The 20,501-nt window shown below is 37.6% G+C and overlaps 1 protein-coding gene and 1 pseudogene across 1 annotated transcript; both read left to right on the top strand.

Moving 5' to 3' along the window:
• Window positions 1–20,501, top strand: part of LOC113037746 (E3 ubiquitin-protein ligase SH3RF1-like) — a 55,913-nt pseudogene that overhangs the window by 12,847 nt on the left and 22,565 nt on the right.
• LOC113037762 (uncharacterized) lies at window positions 1,745–5,348 on the top strand. Its single transcript, XM_026195114.1, has 2 exons — window positions 1,745–3,220; window positions 3,273–5,348. Exons 1-2 carry the CDS (start codon window positions 2,054–2,056, stop codon window positions 3,282–3,284), a joined length of 1,179 nt encoding a protein of 392 aa, XP_026050899.1. The 5' UTR covers window positions 1,745–2,053; the 3' UTR covers window positions 3,285–5,348.

The following is a 20,501-nucleotide window of genomic DNA, read 5'->3' as shown; positions in this document are numbered from 1 at the left end:
CTAGGAACATATTTTGGGGCAACTAAATTAGCTCAGAGTTCAGATTAGGGTCTAAAACAGTGACGTAGGAGTACACCGATTGGCCAAAGACTTATGAAACACTGGCTACTGGCATTTTTGTGTAAAAATATTTACTCCAAAAACATGGAAAACTGTGCAAAGCCATTTACCTGTTGTCTGCAGCATAATGCTCTTTTCTCAATCTCTATGATAAAATAAAAAATTGTCATAGCAGATTTTGTCAGATTTTCATGTTCTTTCAATCACGTAAATTGTGCGTTTACATTCCATCTCCGTTATCACGAAACTCATGAACTAAGTTCCTAGAACTATGCTGTTAGAAAGTGCCTTAAGAGACTCAACTCTTGCTGCAGAAAAACATCCGCCACACCATGACACTTCCTTCTTCACCTTTCACTGATTTCTTTACACACTTTGGGTTCAGTCTTTCCCCAGTTTGATGATTAATACATGTTTCCCATTGCACCCAAATAAATGTAACTTGCTCTCATCACTTAGGTGAACTTTGGACCAGTTCTCCTCTGTCCACACAAATGCTTGTCAGCATAGGTTAGGCTAGCTTTTTTAGTGACATTGTAAAGATGCAGTGTTCTAGAAATGACAGATTTGGAATGACTAATTTGGCTGCTAGTGGCCTTTATTTTAACAACCTGCTGTCGCAGGGTTTCTGTCACTTTGAGATTGGCTCACTTTCTTGTAAAGTCATTGAAAACTACTAAGTTAGGCTGCCAGTTAAATAATGTTTGTCAGATAATGAAGGAAATTAGCATGAGGTGCCAGATTAACATCAATAACTGGGAGGTATCAAACAATGTTCCCTACTTATATCAGTGTGCTTTCAAATATCTCATTGAAGTTTTTATACTGTGCTTTAGAATATTTAGAATATATATAACTTATGAAAAATGCTTTAAAAACTGCACTTTTACTCCTTTTAGGATAACTTCAAATAGGTCTAATCATTGACCTTGAAATTTAGGAAATTGTTCTCTAATTTTGATCTCTACTGCTGGGCTCAACATTAACGCTTGTCTAGGACAAGTGGTTTTTACGAAGGGGCTAGTGAAAGAGAATTGTACTTGCCTGACCGGCCAAGTAACCTGATCAAAATTTTAATAACAAACAATAACTAGGGCAGCACGGAAACTTTGGCACGAATGATTCTGATTTTATTACTTTCAGTGTAAATGGTGACTAATAACAGATAATGTATTGAAAGTATCGAGGTCGTGTCAGTTGAGGCTTGTGCAGTTGGTCAGACTCGCAGAGAAATCAAAACTATAAGCATATTAGCACACACAAAGAAACAAACCTGAACAAACAGACTGCGGTAGAAAAAAAAGATAAATATTCTATATAATACATTTAATATCATACAAACAAGAGTCATGTTTTCCAGACTTTTATGGAATTATATTTGCTTAAAAAAATGAACATAATTTTATAAATGTATTCAGAATGTAACTTTTTCAGAAACTATCAAAAATATGCAATTACAAAAGAAGAAAAACACAAAGAAAAAGAAAAAAATATAAAAGTATATTTATTAATGTTTTTAAAAGCGTGAAAGAGAACTTCTCGGCTTCCGGTCTGAGTGAACGCTGGCGTGTGTATCGGCCGCTGCTCTCCGGCATTTTTAGACTTTTTTAAAAGTTTTAAAAAGTTTTTTTTTTTTTTTTTTTTTTTTTTTTTTTTTTTTTTTTTTTTTTTTTTTTCTGCAAATTTTTAAACTATTTTAACGAATTTAAAAGGATTTGAAAAAGGACTGTCCTCACAGGTTTGGAGACTAAACTCACATCCGTTCTGTTTATTCTGCTGTTTCCTGCGAAAGACGCGAAACAGGCTTATCTCAACTGGTTCTTGTCGTCTGTTCATGGTTTGGAAACTATGCAACTGACTTCTCTGCCGTTCTTGTCAAGATCTTCACGAAAGGACGCACACCAGGGTGATACCACCTGATTCCTGTGTTTTGTTCGTCCATGGTAGGATTGAATGTCCACTATTAACTCTGGATTGCGAGCGGAAAATGTAAATGTTATCCCTTTTGTTTTTCTTGATGTGTTTGACTCTCCCTGCTGATCATCGTCAATATCAATCAGATTTTCTCTGTCTGCCTGCATACTCAGACCATTGTTTTATCTTCGATATGGGTTTATACTATTCATCATCCGACTTGCTACGTTTAAAATCCTCGTACCGCCTGCCAGTCGGAGTTTATAATCAATGTGCTGCCCTGGGAATTACGCGTCGACCACGGTATGTGCATCGTGGATCACGTCGCTGTTATAGCAGTTTTCAGATGGCTTCTTCTGACAGTCATGTTCCAGTCATCTGGTCTTCTCGTCGTCATCAACTGAATGATCTAAATGATGTAAAACGCGGTGTTAATGTAAACAATCTTAGCGTGTTAAAATACACTGCCAGTGTCCCGTTGGAAAAGACTGAAATCACCTCCATAAAAATGGGTCTCTTAAATGCACGATCTATATCTAACAAGGCCTTTATTTTGAATGATTTTATGATGTCATGTTCGCTTGACTTTTTCTTTATTACTGAGACTTGGTTGAATCCTGGTGATCAGATGGCTTTGGGTGAGTTGACACCACCAGGCTGTGACTCTTTGAACTCTCCTCGGACCGCAGGACGAGGAGGTGGGGTTGCCACTGTTTTCCGTAACACTTTTAAATGCAGACTACTATCCACACAAATCTATTCGAGTTTCGAGGTACAGCTACTAAAGATTGATACTCTGGATTCTTTTTTCTGTGCTTTGGTATATAGACCGCCCAAATGGAATAAGGATTTCATTCAGCAATTTTCTGATTTTCTCTCTGGTTTGATGTCTCGCTGTGATAAACTTTTGGTCCTTGGGGATTTTAATGTCCATTTATGCTGCCCATCAATGCCATTGGTTAATGAATTTCTTTCTCTTATTGAGACTTTTAATTTAACACAACATGTTTTTGGTTCTACTCATATGAAAGGTCACACATTAGATCTTGTGTTATCATTTGGTATTTCAGTATCAAATCTGGAGGTTTCAGATGTAGGTATTTCTGACCATTATTCAGTGGTATTCGATGCTGTTTGTTCTTATATCTATCCAATCTCTTCTCAGCCTTTACATTATGCTAGGTCCATCAATTCTACAACTGCAAACCTTTTTTCAGAATTTTATTTATCTCATGTTACAGACAAAATCGATGGAGAGGACATTGAGGTGCAGGTTGAGGTTTTTACTAAGTCTTGCACTTTTGCTTTAGATTGTGTTGCCCCTCTTAAACTAAAGAAACACAAGGGAATCTCTCAACCTTGGCTAAATAATGTAACACGCACTTTTAGAAAAGAATGTAGAAAAGCTGAACGCAAGTGGAAGAGAGATAAACTTCAAATTTCATCTGAAATGTTAAAAAATTCTTTGGCTAACTATCAGAAAGTAGTAAAGGAGGAAAAAATGAAATTTTTCTCTAAGGTAATTTCAGATAATGCAAACCGGCCAAAAGTACTGTTTAACACAATTGATTCCATTTTAAACCCCCCAAGGAATGTCATGAGAGATGCCACACAAGAAACTTGTGAAGAATTTTTATTGTTTTTTACTCAAAAAATTGAGAAGATCAGAAGTGAAATTGTACCTTTACAATCCTGTTCATCAATTAATCCTGCGCTGTCTAATATTTTTTCAAACTTTGAACCGGTTTCCTCAGCGCAGTTAGCAGATATTGTCTGTAAAATGAACGGAGGTAGTTGCAGACTGGATGTTCTACCTACTCATCTTTTTAAAGATGTTTTCTCTACTGTGAGTTCTAGCCTAACAGCTATAATTAACAGCTCTTTGATGAGTGGAGTAGTACCTAAAAGTTTCAAACATGCAATTCTTCATCCCTTGTTAAAAAAACCTAATTTGGATCATACAGTCCATAACAACTTTAGGCCAATTTCTAAATTGCCTTTTATTTCCAAGATTTTAGAGAAAGTGGTCTATTCGCAGCTATATTCATATCTGAATACTTATGATATTTTAGATACATTCCAGTCGGGCTTTAGGACCTGTCATAGCACAGAATCTGCACTGCTCAAGGTCACTAATGATATTTTATTATCGTTGGACTCCGGATCACATGTTGTTCTGGTTTTATTGGATCTGAGTGCTGCCTTCGATACGATAGACCATGAAATTCTTCTCAATCGGCTGGAGTGTTGGGTTGGTGTCCAGGGTATAGCTCTACAGTGGTTTGCATCATATTTAAGAGACAGGACAGTTGCTGTGAATTTGGGAGACTTCTCTTCCACATTGGCCCCTTTAGTTTGTGGTGTCCCTCAGGGGTCGATTTTGGGACCGTTGCTGTTTTCTCTTTACATGCTTCCTCTAAGCGCTATTTTTCGGAAGTATAGTATTTCATATCACTGTTATGCAGACGATCTCCAGTTTTACCTTCCTGTGAGCTTAGATAAAACCTGTTCACTGAACAAAGCACAGGAATGTTACAGTGACATTAAACTCTGGCTATCTAGCAACTTTCTCCAATTAAATGAGAGTAAAACTGAGGTTTTGATTGTAGGCTCTCCCGTCTCACCTGCCTTTCCTGATCATTTAGGATCCTTATCCCTAAAGACTGCGAATCATGTAAAGAGTTTAGGGGTTATTATGGACTCATCACTTAACTTTAAGAAACAGATTGGTGCCGTTGTTAAAGGTAGCTTTTTTAACCTGAGATCAATTGCTAAAGTAAAGCATTTTTTATCCAGTAAGGATTTGGAAATTGTGGTTCACTCCTTTATCACATCTAAGCTTGACTATTGTAATTCTCTATATATTGGTCTTCCCCAGACTTTGCTTGCCCGCTTGCAGTTAGTGCAGAATGCAGCAGCAAGGCTGTTAATGGGGGTGAGAAAGAGAGACCATATTACTCCTGTACTACAATCCTTACATTGGCTTCCGGTCAAATTCAGGATTGATTTTAAAATTCTCTTGTTTGTCTACAAGGCGCTGTCAGGCCTTGCACCCCAGTACATCAGTGATCTTATTGTTCCTTACTCTCCTTCTAGAGTCCTTAGGTCTACCGATCAACGGCTTTTAAAGGTCCCTCGTTGTAGTCTAAAATCAAAAGGAGATCGAGCTTTTTCTGTAGTAGGTCCCAAACTCTGGAATAGTCTCCCATTCCATGTGAGGTCAGCTCCATCGGTAACAACTTTTAAGTCCTATTTAAAAACGTATTTGTTTTCTTTAGCTTTTGAATAAGTATGTTTATTTTATTGTATGATTTTAATTTATTAATTTTGTAAAGCACTTTGGGGCAGCGTCTGTTGTTTAAAAATGTGCTATATAAATAAAGTTGCTTGCTTGCTTGCTTTTTCGCTGCTCCGCAGGAAGAGATATGCACTTTGAGACGGAACAGAACACGGACATGTAAAGTCATCTTTTAGTTCAGTGTGCATGCCTAAATGCTGAAATACACACAAAAATTTGTAAAAATCCCGGTCGGTCATGAGAATGAAAATACGTGTGTTACGGTAATTTGGATCCGTGCGGCTCTTAAACTAACAGCAGGCCATTTTCATGCTGCGACTGTGTGCTTATTAATCAATCAACAAAAGACAAATTGAAGGACTTCTGTAGCTTTAAGAAAAAAAAGTTTCATTCTTACAGCGAAGACTGCTGTTTATTTTACATTTGATTATTAATTTCTGTAGTAGGCTGTAAACTGCTTGATACTTGCATAAAATAAACATTAAAGCACAGTTTGTTTAATTTGTATCTTTTTAGTCTATTGCATATGTCCTTTGCTTTTTTATAACTGACAGTTTAATTATTTTCAGTAATTTTCTATCATTTTGTGGATTTGTTTGTTTGTTTGAAATTCCGCTGGTCTGTACAATGTAGATGTCATAGCAACATTATTTACAGAAAATACATATTTGATATGTATCACTTTCTATGAATAAATCACTCATATGAAGTTTTGTCATATGGCCCCCTTATCATAGTGTTAAATAATCGTGATTACAATATTGACCAAAATAATCGTGATTATGATTTTTGTCATAATCGAGCAGCCCTAGTAAATTGTGACATGTACATTTAATCATGTTAGGAAAATATTGTCCTTCATAAAGTCAGAAAGTGTAACAGCAATCAATTTAAGGCAAATATCACAAATATGCTGATTAAAGTAATACCAAATGAGAACTGATGAGACTATTGCTTCAGAATAAATTAAATTTGCGCCAAAAAACAAACAAACAAAAAAAACAACTGACAGGTAACTTTTTTACTTGAGCAAGTCAACGACTGATTTACTTGTCTGAAGGACAAGGACATGTCAAAGCTTAATGTCTACTGTCTAAGAGCCCTGTCTACTGTGTGTGTGTATATATATATATATATATATATATATATATATATATATATATATATATATATATTTATATATATATATATATATATATATTACTTAATTACTATTACTATTACTATCAGGAAAGATGATTTCGGGAGGTCTTATTAATGCCCTTACTCTCAAATGTTGCATAAACTTGGAATCTTAATCTGTAGGTTTGTTATATGAGGCTGAGACTAGACTTGAATATTCATTTGGTGATATTAACATCTGATACATGCACAGTGCACACACATAAGCTTTCTTGTGTTCATTTGCTGCCATCTGCATCTTTCCCAGCTGAGTCACATCTGGTCATTATTTACCAATCAATAAGCGCTAACCAATCCATATATCATCATGCTACTCTTTGTGTGTGTGAGATGGGTGGCAGGTTTGTAAGACACCTGAGCTCTCCTGACAGCTGTGTTTGTGCGTTTGTATTGTTTTATTTTGGTGCTGCTGTTTTATAGTAAATCTGTAACACCTGTGATGGCCCACAAATCTACACATCACTGTGTGTGGTCTCACGACTCTGATTCGCTTTAACCACCATTTGTCTGGTTTGATTTTGATCTGTAGTTTGGTCTATAATAAGAGCTCTATTTGAGGAGTTTGATTCTCAGAGGCGTTTAGTTTTTGAGATTCTCCCTCAGTCTTGATGCTGATGCCTAATCAAGTGTGATTGATTGACAGGTCTTCTGCCTCATGTTGATTGATGGGCTCCTTTTGGTTTGACCTTTCACCCCTACCGAAAAAAATAAGCTGCACACAGTTGAGAAGTTTACAGTGGTTGTGTGTGTGTGCAAACATTCCCTTCCTCCTCCCTAAATCTGTATCCTTTCAGGATTTACGTGAGTTTGCTGTAAAGCAGAGTTTGTAAAGTAACTGCAGGAAGAATGAAGTTGGATATGATAGCCTTTTGGGCAGTGCTCTGACATATGCTTTATGTAACATATGGTTGAGCTTTGGGGTCCTGAGTTTTGAGTCCTGGCTCTCTCTCCAACTTCGCTTTCTGTTTGCTCTCTATACTGTCCTGAGGGCAAAAAAATGGCCACAAAAAATGACAGAAATATAAATGATTAATTGACCAACCTCAGAGAACCAGGAAACTGCAATTGTGTTTCTGAAAATATTGACTTACAATCTCGAGGGTTACTTCAATTAAATATTTTAGGGATTTATTCGACAAAAAAAATAAAAAAATAAAAAAAGGGAATCCCTGCTGAACTACATTGAACTGCAGTCCATTCCACTGAACTGCAGTACATTCCAAATATATTTCATATCTATACTAATTCTGAATAGTTTTTTTTTATTTTATAAATAAAAATAAGCCTAATTACATTGTGCTGTATGATTATGGTGATTATTTCAAATGAGGAATTTATTAACGTCTTTGGTTCAGTATTAATGAGCAGTGCTTGTGATGTGGTGGGATTCTCAGGTCAAACTGAGGCAGCTCCTTTGACATCATGTTTTGTGTCTGATGGGTTTTTTCTGTCCCTCTGTTTTGTGTCACACGCTCCTCTGAGGCTGTGAAAGTTTTGTTGGGGTCCTTAGGGACTCTACATCTCAGTTCATCTGCATCCGTCCCTTGAGTGACGTTTTTTTAACCTCCCTTCTGCTTCATTTGTCCTGCTTAGTTTTCTTCCTTCCTTCACTCATGTCCCGCTTTAACCTTTTGAACATTATTTTTCTCTCACTTGTCCTTTTTTTCTCCCTCTTTTTCCTTTCCATTTTCTTATCTTTTTTTCAGTAATTTTTTTCATGTTCATACCTTCTGTTGTTCTTCCTTGTGCTTTTGCCTTGCATTTACTCTTATTTTTCTTTTTTGATCTCTTTATTGACCATTTTTATTTTACTCTTTCACCTTAATTCTTTCCTTCTTTCATCCATTTTTCTTTCCTCCCCCCTTCCTTTGATATCTTTTCTTGCACTGACTCTTTACTGTACTGTTCTATTCTTACTTATTTTTCCTTTTTATTTTACCCCTTTGTTCTATTTTTGATCATGTTTCTTGTGGTCTTTTTTTCTTTTTCTCGTTTTTCTTTTCTTTTTGCTCGTGTTCCTTTTGCTCTTTCCCCTTTCACTACATCCTTCTTTTATTAAATGTTTTGCATTTTAAATTTTTCCTTAAAAAAAAAAAATTCCATTCTTGCTTGCTTTTTGCATTTATTTAGCTTTGTTTTTTTTTGTTTTTTTTTTGCTTTTCACTTCTGTTTACCGGTTTTCACTCTTTCTTGTACTCTCACTCTTTGTCTGACTCTTATTTGCTTCTGTCCATGCTCTTCTTTTCTTTTCTGATCTCTATCTCTCTTTCAGCGGAGAGTGTGATTACGTGTAACACTGAAGTGGATTAGAGAGGCAGCTCTGTGGGTGGGCTTGAAGCTGCAGGAATCGGTTCTGAATGTCGTGCTAATCATGCCTGTGGAACTCGGGCTGGAACAGCTTCAGCGTTGGCTGTTGGCACTAAAGTGCAAGCGTGTGTTTCGCACTTTAATAAAGCTTGCTACGCTAACCTCATTAGTCTCATTCTATCAGGCTTCTCCCCCTCTAACTACGCCAAATTACATTAGACATTTTCATGTCCCCGTGACAGCCAGCCCACTGTTTTTCCTTGTTGTTCTTCTTTTTTCTTCCTCTGATAGCTGAATGTTTGTGCTGAATATGGAAGTGCGATATTATTGTGACATTGTAACCAAGTACCTCTACTCTACTTAAACTTTATACCAGGTTACAACTGAGAGTTATGAGATATTAAAAGCCAATATACTAATCTCTGTTGCACACTTTTAACCAGATTTTCTGTTATCCAGACTTATTCGGTTTTGTTTGAAGAGATGAGAGCAGGTGTTCGACTTGTTTCATGTTAACACTGAGTTGAGTTCTAGCTGTATCGTCACTTAGCTTGCAGAGCTTTGCATTCTGGGTCCAATGTGCTTCCATATACTGGCCAATCAGACGAAGCCTTGACAGTTTGGTGAGAGATTCGACGTGTGAGAGAGAGGGGGTTTTTGTCTTCTGAGGGAAAGCTGTATAAAACAAAGAAGAGATGAATTGCTTGGATTGGGAGAACTGGCAGGATTAGATGGAAAAAGAGGGCACAGGTGGAATAACATCACGAAGTCTGGCTTTTTTCACATTTCGTTTCTTCCCTTCGTCCAAATGTCTAAGAACCCGAGAAGTTGTTTTATTCATGTTTTTGTCACATTGGATTTTCCAGCAGAACTTCCATGCACAGAACAGTGCTTTCGTTTGTCTGCCGCCGATGCAAGAGATGCGAAAAATGAGAGCTGCTCTCAGAAGACAATTTATTCTGCGATAAAACACTTTGAGAAATGTGTACTAGTATGAGTGTGACCAGGAGAATGATAAGATGCAAATTATAAGTCATCAGTAGCTTTTTACAACTGACTGCATTCCTTCCAACTTTAAAACATACCAGAGAAATGTACCTTTGACATCTTTTCAGGCCATTTTCACACCAACTCAAAAGAAACTCTGGTCCGTGCCAAAAGCTTTCGTTTTGTTGAGAGGGAAAAAGAGAGAAAAGAGTGCACTCTCCGATGCTAATCACTTCTCTATCTCTTTCCTTCTTTTCATTCAGTTTGTCTTGCCACGATTGTGCGTACACACACACATAAACACATATGCATCTTTGCATTATGTCTTTCACAGACTTTCCAGCACTCTGCTTCCTCTGTCATTATTTCTGCATTCGTAACAGCTTCATGCTGCGGTGAAGAGAGAGTGTGTGCATAAAGACCAGAAGTGTTGTCACCTAAATAAGGAGAGAGATACAGAAGAAGAAGAGAGAACATGAGTGTCTGGAGATGGACAGAAACAAAAACAGAGAGAAAAGAGTGGTTGAGAGATGCAGAATTCTGCAATGATTGTGGGCAGTGAAAATGGGGTGGGGAGGATTAGTGGTTTGAGCGCATGAGTGAAAGGTTGTTGGTTCAAAACATGCAGCAGATTGTCCCAACAATATACATCTTCATTTTATATAGGGGTGCTCAGTTAACAACGGCTCTGTGTAGTAACAGCTGCTCTATGTGAAATCATGCACCTGATGGTATTTACCACTGATTAGAGAACCGGCTTTACTGACGAGATGCGCATTAACGATCGGCCGTTCGTGATCAGAGCACCCCTAATTTTATACTACATGCTATCCAAAAATGCATCTTAGATACACTATCTTTCAGAAGTTTGGGTTTGGTACTTTTTTTACAAATGGTTTTTAACTTCTTAATTCTCACAAAGCTTGCATAGCTATTTGACAGAAAAACAGTCAGTACTGTACAATACAATATTGTGAAAAATGATTATAATTTAAAAGAGCTGTGTTGAATTTAATTTGTTCCTGTGATAGAAAAGCTGAATTTGTTTGCACAGGTCCCTTAGAAATCATTGAAATATGCTGATTTAGTACTCTCAAACATCATTATCATATAAAAATTGTGATTGTATGTTTTTCAGGATTTTTTTTTGATGAATAGAAAGTTTAAGAAAATTATTTATTTGAAATATAAACTTTTGTAGAGTTACGTTTGATAAGTTTAATGCATCCTTGCTGAATAAAATTATTAAATTCTTTAAAAACATATGATCCTTTAAAGGGGGGGGTGAAATGCTATTTCATGCATACTGAGTTTTTTACACTGTTAAAGAGTTGGATTCCCATGCTAAACATGGACAAAGTGTCAAAAATTAAGTTGTACGTTTGAAGGAGCATTTTTGGAACCTTCTGGTATGTCACAAGTTTCGTAAAGTTTTTTTCGAATATGGGTCTGTGTGACGTTAGATGGAGCGGAATTTCCTTCTATGGGTCCTAACGGCACTTCTGCCGGAAGAGCGCGCGCTCCCGTATAGCAGAGCACTGTGAGGCTGAGCACAGGCATTCACTGATCAGACCGAGAGCGAAATGTCACAAAAGAAGTGTGTTTTTGGTTGCGAGGGCAAGACAACCCTGCACAGATTACCAAAAAAAAAACCACATTAAGGGACCAGTGGATGGAGTTTATTTTTACAGAGCATCAACGGAGTTGTGCAAGTGTTTTTGTTTGTTCCCTGCATTTCGAAGATGCTTGTTTTACAAACAAGGCCCAGTTTGACGCCAGATTTGCACATCGTTTATTTCTTAAGGATAATGCAGTCCCAACGAAAAAGGGTCGCGATCGTGTGTTGGAACAGCAGGCGGTGAGTAAAACTGCTTCAAATATCTCAGTGTTGTTAACTTAGCTATCGGCGCGTAAGCACATCAAGTAAACAACATGCGATGTTGTCATCAAACTGCACTTTCCGCATGTACAGCTTAAAAAAAAAAAAAACGACGACATAAAGTGGAACTTAGTCATTTTCCAAAACCGCTAAGCAAATATATACAGTTTCAGTACATACCACATAGAGACGTCGTTGCTGATGCTGCTCTTGTTAAATTTCAGCCTCTGGATCTGATTCTGGATCATAAATATACGCTGAATCTGACTGTTAGCCATGGTCTGTTTTGGATGTTTTTTTCTTCACGGTAATGTCACAGCTTCCAAACGCTCTCAACGCAAAAGCTTACTAGCGCTAGTGATTCTTTAGCTCCGCCCACACGTCACGCCTCCAGCCGGTCGTGTTTTTCTGGGAAAAATCGGTACAGACCATCTTTCTCTTATGAATATAATAAAACTAAAGACTTTTTGGAGTTATGAAGGATGCAGTAGTACTCTATAAGTACTCAAGATTAACAGGATATTGAGTGAAAATTAGCATTTCACCCCCCCTTTAAGGTTGTAAATGGACCTGGGTTCATTTCTGAAGGCACTGAACCTGCCTGTCTGAAATTGCCATTGGTCAATGAATTCCTTTGAGTGCACTGCAGCAAAAGTTAAAATTATCTCAAATTGTCTGCATGATGAAGTCCTACTTTAGCAAACCCTTGTGTTTTTCCTCTGAGTGCTCTCTGACATAGCCCCTTCTGGTTCGTAAGCACCTGCTTATGTAATCCGGTAGATGAATAAAAAACTGAATGGTAAATAAGTTCTTGCCTGTCTGTGTGGCCTTTTTCTCCCAGGCCTGGAGATTGAGAGTTGTGTTTTTCCACCCATGTCGTGTTAAGATATACAATCTGTGACCCTCAGCACACCCCAAACCACCTGTCTTCACTGTAGTAAGTGAGGTCAGGCAAGTGTACACACACACACACACAGTGAGAGAAAAAGTGGGCACTTACAAAATAACAGCACAAATATGCTTACACATACACAGTTACACACATCCTTCATGAAAACCACATGCTCCTTTCCCATAATTCCACCATGAAGCCCAGACCCTCTCCATATTTAAACAGTTTCTTTTTAAAGACTAATCTGTAGCTTACAGAAAAGTCTTGCCTCAGCAACGTCTCTGCTGTACTCCCACATGTTTAGTGTTTTACTCAATCAAAGACTTCTCTTCTCCTCTTAAATAGGCCTCTGCTTCTAGTTTTTGACATTTAGCTTTACACATGCCTTCTTCATGGTTCATTTGTCCACACATTTAGGCTTGGCAGCTTTGATCTCATGAAAGAACACCAACTCCCGTGAGACTTTGCACACCGGTCTGTGGCAGATTGATTCAATCGAGCTGTAATGGCAGTGGCTCCCATGACACCCTAAATTGTAGTTTGGTTTCCCGTGGCAAGGTGAAATGCAGAGGTTTAATGGAGGTTGCTGTCTGTGGGACAGGTGTGGGTTGTAATGAGGTTGGATTGTCACATGGCTTAAATAGACACAAGTGTATAACTGGATGACCCTAACGAAGGTAGAAGGTAAATGGAGAGGGCTGGGAAAGAGGGATCAGGAGAGAAATATTCTTTGATTGTGGTCCAGATGCACATATGGGGTCCAGACAGCACGCCGTGTGTTTTCTAAGCTTCACTTTGCCTCCTGTTTTTGTGATTCTCTCTTCCGCTGTTCTGTGGTTTATTGGTGTTGGGATAATATCTCACAGGCATTCATGCTGGGTCAGGATAAAATGTGATGTCTGTAAATTTAAGCAATCAATTCTTTCCAGCATCCTATAAAATAAAAATAACAAGGTCGTTGACAAGATTGCATTTATGTTTTCTGTGTCTCTCTCTAAAGGGTTGAAAGGCAGTGTATAACTATGGATGACTGGGAGTAGCACTTAGCCTAAATATAAAAAGGAATCAGTTATCATTTTGTTAACTGAAAAATACAAATGTAAATAAAGTAAACAAAAAATAAATATCTTTGCATTGTTGCATTAATCTACATCTCCAAAAATGAATAAAGTTGGTGTCTGACTATTTACAAATGTCCTATTTTATTATATGTGTGTGTGTGTGTGTGTGTGTGTGTGTGTGTGTGTGTGTGTATATATATATATATATATATATATATATATATATATATATATATATATATATATATATATATATATATATATATATATATATAGTACAGACCAAAAGTTTGGATGCACCTTCTCATTCAAAAAGTTTTCTTTATTTTCATGACAATGAAAATTGTAGATTCACACTGAAGGCATCAAAACTACGAATTAACACATGTGGAATTATACATGGAATTATATACATAACAAAAAAGTGTGAAACAACTGAAAATATGTCATATTCTAGGTTCTTCAAAGTAGCCACCTTTTGCTTTGATTACTGCTTTGCACAGAATGATGCTCTTGAAGCTACAAGCCGCATAGAGAAGTTCAAAGCAAATGGGGAAGACGATTTTGATGCGTAGTGAATTATATCATTGTGCGATAGTTTATTAAGCCTTTTCTTTTAACAGTTTTAAATTTCAGTTACTGTGTTCATGAAAAACAATTCATAGTGTTATGACTATGGCGCAGTGGAGAGAACAGTTTACTTGAACTTGTATTCAATGACTTTAATATTCATCTGTACATCACATTAAACTATGGAACTGTCTCCGAACACCTGAAATATAGTGCAAGGAAATTTTATGGTGCTTTATATTGATTGTGGGGCTTAACAATAAAACTTAATAATATACACACAATATCGGATTTGGGTTGGTCTCATCTGACCAACACCCTGATCCAGAAGAAAATGGCAGTATCGGAGCGATAACGATATTGAGTATCGCATCAACGCAGCCCTAGTAGGTGTAGTGCACATGTAGAATGACTTACCCAAATTTTTATGAAGCTGAGAAGGTTTTCTCATATGTGGAAGGTATGTGCAATATATATATATATATATATATATATATATATATATATATATATATATATATATATATATATATATATATATATATATATATATATATATATATATATATATACCCTCACTTTCGGGTTGAGTATCTAATTGGGACCAGTTAGGAACCTGAATATAATAAATCACTCAAAAAAGGAAAGTTAAAAATAGCCAAGCAACCTTCATACTATGCTGTATCATTTTTTCCCCACACCCCTACTTCACTGAACCATTTAATTGTTTAAAGGTAAAAGTTTAGCTTTTATCTGTTTTGTAATGGGGATTAAGCTTTTACATACCATTATTTAAGTGTTTTCCCTTTTTCCCTGTGTGTCAAACCAAGTGTTGTTTTCTGGCATCCTGCCATGAAACGTCTGCATCTCACTTCCTCCCCACCTCTCAGTTCTGTGTTCTGCTGTGAGGGTGACAGAAAGAACTGTGGATCTTCTGCAGATGTTGCTATGGAAACCTTAACTACCCCGTTTCACTTTTGACCATGGGTGCACACTGCTCATTTGCTGGATATAAAGGTCAAGGGTTGAATGTAGAAAGACAGGACAGCAAGTACATCTATAACCTGATTAGCTACCTAACTGTTCTTCCTCCCTCCCTCCTTCTCTCTTTCTCTGATCTAACATAAACACTGTTCTTTCTTTTCCTCATCAAGATCTTGCTGCAGTCTGATAAGCCTTTGCTTTTTATTGGTTTCAAAGCACTGCGGAAGACAAATATCTGTTCCCACTGCCTGGCCAAACCTGATGTTTTGTTATTCAGACCTCAGCCCGACATCGATTGCATCAATTCCCTCCTTTCCTTGGTTCATAAATGCCCTCTCAGCATCCTCCACACCTGATGTAACATCCTTTACAAAGTAATTATCTACTAAAGCTTCAGCAGGGAGGCCCGTTACTCTCGCGGTAAGAAGTATGAGGCTTCAGCAGCAGCTGTAGGTGGGAGTCCATTTTTAGCAGAGGACACAGATGAGGACCAGGTCAGGTCATTTCCCAGTGGTCATAAACGGAGCCATTAGCAGCCCATTTCAGTTAATATAGATGTAATGAAAACAACATGGCTGCTACACGCACACAAACTCCTGTCAGTAGACCTACGTCATCTCCATTTGATGAATCGGAGTGTGTCGATGTAAGCACTACTCTCTGATGGGCTTGATTGCTTGTGCCTCTTGGGAGTTGTCCTCTTTTTCCTGTCATATCTCTGTGTCTTGGAGTATTTCTTAAGCTAAATTATTCTAGATGGGGGGTCAGAAAGTCTCCTGCCTGACCCACCCCAACTCCTATAACAGCTCTTGTAAAAACCATCAGGGAAGCATTGCACTGCCCTTCCATGCACTGAGGGCCTTTTAATGCACCCTTTGTGTACTCCAAACACGTACTGATTCATTCACTTAATGTGAGGAGTGTCTGTTTCCTATTGCACCCCAGCTGGCGTAACCTTTTTTTAATGACTTTCTCATTGTAATTTGCCTTTAGCGTTGACTCTTAGCACTATTTTAATAAATTATCAAGGGCTCCAGACTGTGACTAAAATAAAAAAAACTTACAACAATGAACAGCATGAACCATGATGTCCGATTCGCAAGTGAATAACTAGTGGTAACAAAGATTATCAAACTCACTCGTTAATTACCAGATCAGTAAATTGTTCAGAACCGTTACTATGTTTAATATTGATTGTTAAAGTCATTTTTCAGCCACAACATAATTTTAACACTATAGTAAATAATTGATGGTACCTCGAACTAATTTGTACTAAATGCAATAAAAATTTAATTGTTCACCAAAGGTTTGTGTTACTTAAAGCAACAGTTCACCCAAAAACCATTCTGTCAATAATTGCTCACCCTCATGTCGTTCCAAACTCGCAAGACCTTCGTTCATCTTCGGAACAAATTAAGATATGTTTGATGAAATCTGAGAGCTTTCTAACCCTTCATAGACAGCAATGCAACTGACATGTTCAAAGCGTAGAAAGGTAGTAAGATATCAATAAAACAGTCCATGTGTCATCAGTGGTTCAACGTTAATTTTATGAAAGCTTCAATAACACTTTTTGTGCGCGAAGAAAACAAAAATATCTTTTATTCAACAATTTCTTCTCTTCCCTGTCTGTCTTTGACACATGTAGTACCACGATGCATGTGTGTGCATTCTTCTGTGAAAGTGAAGAAATTGTTGAATAAAGTCATTATTTTTATTTTCTTTGCACAGAGACATTTTTCTTGTAGATTTATAAAAGTAAGGTTGAATTTGTACTATTTTAACAATGTCCTTACCACTTTTCTGGGCCTTGAACATGTCAGTTGTGTTGCTATCTATCCAGGGTCTCAGATTGTAAGATTCAGTATCGTAATTTGTGTTCTGAAGATGAATGAGTTTCTGGGTTTGGAATGACATTAGGGTGAGTATTTAATGACAGAATTTTCTTTTTTTGGGGGGTGAACTATGCCTTTAAATTGTTGTCAGAATACTAAAATGTTTTCTTTGTCATGAGACATTTTCATATATTTATGAAGCAAAAAGTTTTATTTGACTCCTGACTGTTCAATTCTTAGTGACTCCCTAGTCATTTCTTTAGTCTGGAGCCCTGTCAGCCTTTCCAAATCATGATCTAGACAGTGATGGGTCACAGATGAGATGGGTGTGAATTGAAAAGATGATAAATAAAGGGGGTGATTGGAAAGAGTCTTCTTTGAGTAAGCTAAAAGGCTGTATGATAAGACATTAGTTTGCCTCTAACAGTGATTTAGAGATGGTTAGGGATGTTTGTGGATATTAGAGCGTTAATGGTGATTGATGGCTTGTGACTGTGAGAGCTCATTAGTATTGTATTACACATTTCTCATTAGTGCTGTATTAGGCACGTCTAGCTGTCATGCTTTGACAGATCATGGAAAGGTTCCACTCTGCTAAAAAACATCAAACATCGCTGCCAGCCAAATTGTGTGAAGAAATCTAAGAGCCAATCCATTTTTTTGTTTAGTTTTTTTTTTTTTTTTCTCCGTTTTTATGAAATTTATCACTACCAATATTTTTACTATTTACCAATGTGCCCTTAAACAAGACATTTAACCATGACAAGAAGAGGTGGGAATTACATTTGCACTTCACGAAGGAGCTTTGATTCAAGATTCAATTCAAGGTGTCTCATAAAGTACTGTACTACAACATTTTTCATCACCTGTGAACGTAAAACAGAATTGAACTGAAATTTTAGTCAGTTTTTGGCTAAATAAAAACGGCATAGTAAAAGATTAATTTCAGTCACTAAACTCAAAGGTATAGTTCACCAAAAAAAATTAAAAAAAAATTATTTTGCCATTTACTCCCTCATGTTGTTCCAGACCTGTGCGTTTCTTTGGAAAAATTTTGGCAACCAAACAGGTTGCTGATAGCCATAAACTTCCATAATACTTTTTCCCCCATACAATGGAAATCAGTGGCTACCAGCAACTCTTCTTTTTTGGTCAACAGAAGGAAGAAATTCTTTTAGGTTTGGAACAACATGAGTTTGAGTAAAGGACTTTTTGGTGAACTATCCAAGATGCGAACAGGTCTTTACTATAATGCAAAATTACAACTTATTTGAGAAACGGTTGCATTCATGAGTCTTTTCTTTTCCCTGCATGTTGGTGATAATTGCACTACATACTGTAAAGCACTGGAAAGATTCTACAAAATTATAAATTTGTTGTAATTGAAAATTAGAGAGAATAGATCAGCATGCATGCAGTGGAGACTCTCTGAAAGCCACCAGAGGTTTTTATTTTGTTTACTAGGTATTTTTAGGTATCTTGTTTACATCATGATCTCATTTGCTTCAACACTGTGGAGCGTTTTAACAACATAAAGGTGTTGTTTTTCCCTCCAGAAAGACAAGTATAAAGCAGCTGCACAGCAGTGAGTGATTTCAGGTCTGTTGGACGTTCAGAGCATTAGTGTGTAATATTGTGTAGTTTTGATCCAGGTTCATCCAGTTTTACTCTTTAGATCTTCAGGGAGACAGACTGGTGTTTATCCCTCATGTCCCATGAAAGAGTTCTTGGAGCAAGATGAGTCTTGAGATTGGAAAGCCTCAAAGGCAACAAGTGGCCTTACTTTTTTTTTTTAATAGAACCAGTGAGGTTCATGTAACCTTAACAAATGGGCAAGCATACACACGCACACCTTCAGTGCTCTGTTTGGCCTGGATAAAAGCCTGAATGTGGTTCTTTCATGTTGGTCCAGTTCAAGTGATCTTTAGCGCCCTTCGTTTTCACACGGAAGGCTTAGAACAGAAACACACACACACACACACACACACACACACTGGTCGTCCTAACATTCATTTGATCAAACTTTTTTTTTCTCCTTTTCTTTTTTTGTCCTTCTATTCTTTTTTTGTTTGTTTCTTATCCTCCAATCTTATCCCTTGTACTTTCATGTATTTCCTCTTCTCTCACTTTCTGTCTGTTTCATGTTCTAAGCTGAGCAAAGTGGGTAAATCTGCAGATCTGCTGACAGCTGCCTGAGAGAGGCCCACAGAAGGGGGGATGAAAACAGCAGAGAGGTGCACAGACGAATGGAGCTTTGATTTTTCATTTGTTCAAGCCCATTGACTTGGGCACAGAATTGCCTCGCATCAAAAAAAGCTGTCGGTCCAAATTACATAGAATTGTGAGCAAATAACAATTCTTAAGTTAATCTTTATTTCCTTTTTGGTTTGTTTTTAAGTTTGAGAAAGGGATGTGGTTTCTGAAAGGTCAGTTTGCCCTCTAGTTAGTTGTCTCAGTGTCTGGCTGGCCGTCTGTCCTCTCTGTGGTGAGTGCTGCTTAGTCACTGTCTGATCCTCCTCTGGACTGAACAGTACCACATCAGTCTCTCTCTCTTCGGTTTCCCATGTTTTCTTTCTTTCATTCATCCTTTCTTCCTGCCTGCCTTTCTTTCTGCCTACTTTCTTGCCTGTTTTACTTCCTTCATAAGTAACTTTTTACCTACACACTTACCGGTGCATTCCTACCTTTGTTCCCTCATTCCTGCCCACCTATGCTATCTGCTTTTCTTTCTTTCCTTCCTTCCTTTCTTCCCTCCTTGCTTCCTTCCATCCTTCCTACTTACCTACATACTTATCTGCATACTGGTTCCTTCCTGTCTACCTGCCTAACCAACTTCCTTCTTATCTACCTTCCTAAAGCACCTAACCACCTTCTTTCTTGCTTGCTTCCTTCTCACCTGTCTACCTCTCTGCCTAGCCACCCACCATCTTCCTTTTTCACTTTCAAGGAAGTGTGATGGGGTGTTGATGGCGCAGTGGATAAGACACATGCCTTTGGTGTGAGAGACCCGGGTTCGAATCCACTGTGAGACACCAATGTGTCCCTGAGCAAGAGACTTAACCCCTAGTTGCTCCAGAGGCGTGCGACCTCTGACATATATAGCAATTGTAGGTCGCTTTGGATAAAAGCGTCAGCTAAATGAATCGTTTAATGCCTACATAACAGACTTCCTTTGTATTCTTCTGCTTACCCAATACCCACTTATCCACATATCTACCTTCCTTCCCACCCACCTACAGTAGCTACATATCTACCCAACCACATTACTCCTTACTTCCTTCTTACCTATCTGTCTCTTTTCCTTTTCGACTTTCTTCCAGCCTGCCTACATAACAAATGTCCTCCATTTCTGTCTCCTTACCTACCTTCCCTCATGCCTACCTACCTAACCATATTCATTCCTTTCCACATTCCTTCCTCTCTTTTACTTAATTCTTACTTACCTACCTACTCTATCCAATCTGCCTTCCCACCTTCTTTCTTTATTTACTCACTACCTACCTACTGAATTCTCTGTTCTACCTGTCTGCCT

The sequence above is a fragment of the Carassius auratus genome, chromosome 20, assembly GCF_003368295.1.
Source record: "Carassius auratus strain Wakin chromosome 20, ASM336829v1, whole genome shotgun sequence".
Taxonomy (NCBI): Eukaryota; Metazoa; Chordata; class Actinopteri; order Cypriniformes; family Cyprinidae; genus Carassius; species Carassius auratus.
Note: the sequence above shows the minus strand (reverse complement) of the source record. Positions and strands in the feature narration are given on the sequence as shown.

Coding starts and splice junctions, on each gene's coding strand:
- LOC113037762 (XM_026195114.1), top strand. CDS start 2,054: ATGTTATCCCTTTTGTTTTTCTTGATGTGTTTGACTCTCCCTGCTGAT.